This window comes from Benincasa hispida, chromosome 4 (genome assembly GCF_009727055.1).
Source record: "Benincasa hispida cultivar B227 chromosome 4, ASM972705v1, whole genome shotgun sequence".
NCBI lineage: Eukaryota > Viridiplantae > Streptophyta > Magnoliopsida > Cucurbitales > Cucurbitaceae > Benincasa > Benincasa hispida.
This window is the reverse complement of record NC_052352.1, coordinates 62577130-62583182: the sequence shown is the minus strand read 5'-3', so window position 1 is coordinate 62583182 and position 6053 is coordinate 62577130. Positions and strand designations below refer to the sequence as shown.

The following is a 6053-nucleotide window of genomic DNA, read 5'->3' as shown; positions in this document are numbered from 1 at the left end:
TATTTGGTAATCGAAATAACCACTTTATATAATGAAAAAGAACAATGAAACAGAGCATATTCTATACCCCTAATGCAGGGGAAACAATACCAAGAAAATAAGAAAAACTCACAAACTAATTTGAATTAAAAGCTACAAAAAAAAAACATTTAAATTGGTATAATATATAAACTAAAAAGATTGATGCTGTTATTATTCAGATCTTAGCATATGGGAAGATCCGGCGGCGGAGCCTCTATTGACTGCAATTGTCCAACTCCATTATCCACCAGAAACACCATCGCCAGCCCCCACGTGATATGCACGTCTAAGTGACAATGCATTATCCAAGCACCTAATAATTCATAAACCATACAAAAGGAATGAGTAATTAGGAAGAGAAAATTAATTTTTTGTTTTAATTGTTTTAATTATCAGAATAAAATAGAGAAAATATGTTTTAATTGTTTTAATTATCAGATTTTTTTTTGTTTTAATTGTTTTAATGATCAGAATAAAGTAGAGAAAAATATGTTTTAATTGTTTTATTTATCAGAAATTATTATTTTTTTATTTTAATTGTTTTAATTATCAGAATAAAGTAGAGAAAAACATGTTTTAATTGTTTTAGTTATCAGAATAAAGTAGTAAAAAATACATTTTTAATCCATAAATTTTAGGTCTACTTTCTATTTTGTCTAAAACAAAATTTTGAGTTTAGTTTCATTTTAGTCCATAGATTTGATTTCAAAGTGTTACAAATTTATCTTTAGATTTGATTTTTTTTTCAATTTCATTTCTAGACTTTAAAATTGTCCTTAAATTTTCGTTAAATACCTACTTATAGTTTTAATATTAATGTTTACTGATTAATTCAAAAGAATTATTTATTTTTTATTACTACTAAAATCCAATTAATTTTAAATTCCCTCACTAGACCTTACGGTCAAGAACAAAAAGTCAAAAATGAAAAAGATGTGTATATGATGAAAAACGAAATTTTAAAGGGTAAATATTGAAATTTAAAAGTCATAAAATAAAATTTTAAAATTGTAACCTTCTAAATTAAAATTAAAAAAGATCTGTTTAGTTAATCATTTTATTTTGAAAATTAAGCTCATTGATACTATTTTTATCTTCAAATTTTTTAGTGTGTTATCTATTTTTATCAATAATTTAAAAAATCAAGTTAAATTTTGATAATTAAAAAAATATTTTTTAAAATATTATTTTTTCTTTTAAATTTGATTTAAAATTTAAGTATAATATTAAAAAAGATGCCAATGATAGTAATTTGTAAGTGTGTATAAAATAAACTTAATTTTAAAAAATCAAATAATCACTCTTCCTGTGAAATAGAGAGAGATTATACTTATCCTGTAAATTAATTACCTGGGTTATCGGCGACGAATCGAATGACGGCCCAACCATTGACAGGGACAGCCACAGTGTTTCTAAGAGGAGGGTCAACCAGGTTGAATTTTTTAGTATCGGTTGTCGGGTTGAAATTCCCGAATCCCTCGGCGATAATGTAAAAATCGTAACCGTGGAGATGAATCGGGTGATTTTCGGGCGTTACAATACTAGTGTCCTGCAACACAACTTGTACAGTCGACCCATATTTCAATCTATACCCTTTAGTACCGGGTACAGGTTGAAAAAGCGATCGGCTAACGTTGCCGGTGTAATCGAATTTCACCGGTGGGTTAGCCGGGAAATCAGAGGTAACGACGCCGGGAATCCCCTGTTGGAAGGCTTGAAGAATCGAGATGTTCGAAGGAAGAACAAAGGAGACATTGTTCATACTGGCCGTGAATCGAGTGCCGTTGGGGCCCTGGCATTGGCTGGGTTTGAAATTAGGTGGGCAATTATTGAGTCCTAAGCCAACGGTGAAGAATAGATTTTCGTCGATTTTGGTCGGGACTGGGACCGGTCTTGGGCTGCGGAATTTCCGACTGAAGGCGGTTACGGTGGCGGTGTCGTTGAAGGCAGGGAGAAAAGGCATGATTGGTTTGATGGAGGGGGCGCCTTTCTTGGCGGGGCAAGGGGCGGATTTGTAGTCGAGAATGGCGGTTGTGGTGGTGTTGCCAAACGGTGCGTTTTGGGCGCTTTGGTAAGCGCGTGCGGCTATGTAGTACCGGGAAGGAGCTTGGTTGCCGGAGATTAAAACGTCGGTGGTTTGGCCAGGGCCTAGCATTAGAACAGAGGTGGTGAAGGGCTTTGTGTATGAGGCGTCGGCTCCGACCACCGTCAGCTTGTGGTTAGCCACCGTGAAAAACAGTGCCTGATTCAAGGCGGAGTTTACCACTCTCAGTAAATTGGTCTCGCCGGAATCTATGGGCACGATTATCGTATCTGCATCATCATTACACAAATAGAAAAATGTCATCTCCATGATCAATATCATGACCCGACCGACCCGGATTTTTATTTTACTATTATTTAAAAAAAAAAATTAGAAAAATATAGTCTTACTTCTGACTCTTGAGTTTAATATTCATTCACTCTTTAAGTTTTAATATTTTATATTTTTACGTTTAAATTTTTACTTAAGTTCATTTTGATATTTGACGTTATTTTTTATTTATTTAATTAAAAAAAATTATGATGTAAAATTTTTTAAATTAATTTTAAATATTAATAAAAATTAGATAAAAAATCATTTTTATTACTGAGAATATTAAAACCAAAAATCTTGTGTATATACATGTAAGTTTTTTAGTTTAATTAATTACTTGGTAATATAGCAAATCCTCAATATTTAAAACAATAATCTACATCTTGTCTACTAAACTGTGTTTAAGTTTGCACCATTGTAATGTATATATGTATTCTTTTATGTTTAGAAATTAATTTGCACCATCTTTTCGCAACACATTCAAATATTCAACTATAATATGAAAACTTTCTATCTCATGTTTGTAAAAAAGAATTTTGAATTTTTTTCCACTATATTATCAAAATAATAAATTTGGTAAAAAGATAGATGCAGCCAAGAAGAAATTTTACCTTTGTTAGAGCATTTATAGAGGTCACCAGGTTGACCATTGAAAGTGTAAGCATCGGAAACATTAGGAGCTGCTCCTGTTCTCGTGGCTTGTCTCACCACGTCAATAGGGTTTGCATCCCACCATTCGCCTAATAATCACCCCAAAACGAATAAATAATAAAATAAACAACAAAAACTTGTAATAATGTAACTGTTTTTGTATTTTTAATCATAATGCAATGTAATTAGAACATAATGTTATTTGTTATTATTACCCATTAGTAGTGTTGTTTCGCGGTTTGGTTTTGGGAAAGGGTACGAATCTCCCTCTCTTGGGCGTATGATCAACGCCCCATAAACTGTAGACCGAAGCCACGAGCTATGAGCATGCCACCATAGAGTCCCTTCTTGTCCTTGTACGGTAAACCTACATTAATTAACCATATGTTAATTACAAAATATTAACATTTTATTTATTTATTAATATAGTTTGTATAAGACTATCTCTACCTGTAAGTATAGCTTCCTCCAGGTCTGATTGGGCACTGAGTCACGAACTCCGGTCCATCAGCCCACCCAGTTCTTAACTGCCTAATTCCATGCCTACAAATGTAATAGTAATAATAATAATTAATACCATTTCATTTGGATTGATTTTCTAAATACTTATAAATAATTTTTTTTACACTGATTACTTACCAATGAATAGTAACGTTGTACTTGGCTTTGTTGATGACAGTGACAATGAGAGTATCACCATTGCTGATCTCCAAGGTCGGTCCAGGGAACTGCCCATTCACCGTAATGGCATTATGGGTTTTGCACAGCCTCTTCACTGGTGTAGCTTGAATCTGCATTTAATTAATCAATAATAACTACTTTCACATACAAATTAAAATAGTCCAAGTAAAATTGAGTATCGAATTGTATGTGGCCACCACATCAATGCTCAATTTCTATTTTTTTTACAAGATGCTTGGACTTTTTCTCCCGTAATATAAATTTACAGTCGATCATTTTTTTTACCATCAATATAAATTAATATTACAAAAGAAAAAAGAACACTAGAAAATGAAGAAGAGATTAATTAAACATACAATAAATTGATGGCGATGTGTTTGTGGGTGGGCCAAGCACAAGGCCGCCGAAGCCAACAGAAGCAAAACTCCAAAGAAATAATGAGATAGAGTGGCAGTGAGCGATGATGCCGCGGCCATAGCGCCAAATGTATGTTTTTAATTTGGTTAAAAATGTAGAGAGGGATATGAAGAGAAGCTTGGAGGAGTTTGAGTTTATATAGGGAGAAAAATATAAGAGGAGAATTGAGAAAAAAGAAGTTGGTTTTGAGTTTGGCAGATTAGGTATTGATATTTGGGACAAAAATGAAAAAAGATTAAGAGAGGAAACAAAATACATAGTTCAACATTATTGAAAAGTTGTTACACCCACTGGCCTGTTGAATTTAAAAAGTGTGAGGCTGTGTGTGTTTTTGTGAATATGATTTCATATTTTGAAAATATGCTTGCTTCACAAGAGTTTAGCTTTACGGTTGAATTCCAACAAACATAATCAATAATCATGTGAGATTTTGGCTTTTATATTCAATCATAAACAATATAATCTGCCTTTTTTTTTTTTCCCTTTATATATTTGACACTATTCCACTAATTGGGTATATCTTATGTGCCTTTTTCCCCTTTATTTTCCATCATCACAAGCAAGAAATTAGGATTTTTTTTTTACCATGGATTAGGCTTTCATCTTTTCAATTTTACATACGTATTCTAATAAAATAATGAACTAATATAAAATTTGTACTATTGAAGGTCAGAGATTTGACATTCCATATTATTATTATTAGCTACCACTAACCAATTACAAACTATTTTTCAAAAAAAAAAAAAAAAAAGAAGGAGAAATGATATTAATATATAATTTGATTAATACTTTCTAGTGATATTTGATTAGTATTAAGAAACTATCCTTACCCCACTCCTTTATTTAAGCCATACATTCAAAATCTAATTTTAATCTAATTTTATTGATGTCAATATCACTCAAAAGTTTAAAATTATAAGTTAGGAAACATTTAATATTTTAGAAGTATTTAATCTTAATACACACAACAAGTATGATCAATAATTGGAAGAAAATTTGAAACACACATGAAAAAACTAGATACATATAGACTAGAAAATGATTGAAAATTGAAATGAAATTTATTATTTTTTAAGAAAAAAAAAAGTTAATATAATATCAAAGAGGGATTGATATGTTGGATGGACAAGAGCACTCCATGACCATCAACACACCCACGTTTCATTCATTTTAACTTCAGCCTTTGTTGACGTTTTGTTGGGAGGTAAAATTTCATGCGTGCCCTTTCTCTTCACTTTTGGTTTAGTAATAATGCTGTGTACAACTTCAATTGGTCTGCATTTTTTCTCAGAACATGCATGAAATAGCCCTATAGTATATTTATTATATGCAACCCTAAAAGAGAGGGAAATAAAAAGTAATAAGTCAATTACTTTGGGTTTAAACTATTATTTTTTTGGTATAATATATAGCAACAGGAGAATTTAAACCATGAAACTTTTTTATTAGGTAATATGTCTATTTTTCGATTGTGGTATATCTTTCCACTTTTATGTGAGTGTATGTGCGTCTGTGTCTACATATACATAAATGGTACAATTCAATCTTTAACTTCGAAGTTGATAATTCATTTTTCTTTCTACTTATACTAGTACTTTAAGTTAAAGAGCAATGATTAGATGTAATCTAGGTTACACTTATATAATGTAACCTTTTTGTAACATGATAAAAATAATAATAATTGCATCTTTTTAAAAGAATATTTATCCCCAGGCAAATTTTAGTGGGAGAATTGCAAATAATAGCAATTAGGTTTAAAATATTAGTAGATATAATACAATGGAAAAAAATTACAATTATAGCAAAATTTAGATTCAACTCCTAAATTCTACCGATAAGAGACCATATCGCTAAATAATAATAGGAGTTTATCAGAGATAAAATCTATCACTTATAGATTTTGTTATATTTGCAATTCTTTGATAAT

The 6053-nt window shown here is 30.9% G+C and overlaps 1 protein-coding gene across 1 annotated transcript; it reads right to left on the bottom strand.

Annotated features, from left to right (window-relative positions):
- Positions 1 to 4405, bottom strand: LOC120076015 (laccase-12-like). Its single transcript, XM_039029790.1, has 7 exons — positions 4066 to 4405; positions 3668 to 3819; positions 3479 to 3571; positions 3244 to 3395; positions 2989 to 3117; positions 1372 to 2334; positions 1 to 334 (listed from the first exon to the last, which is right to left on the bottom strand). The coding sequence occupies exons 1-7, from the start codon at positions 4183 to 4185 to the stop codon at positions 204 to 206; spliced, it is 1740 nt and encodes a 579-aa protein (XP_038885718.1). The 5' UTR covers positions 4186 to 4405; the 3' UTR covers positions 1 to 203.
- Between the last annotated feature and the right edge of the window lie 1648 nt (positions 4406 to 6053).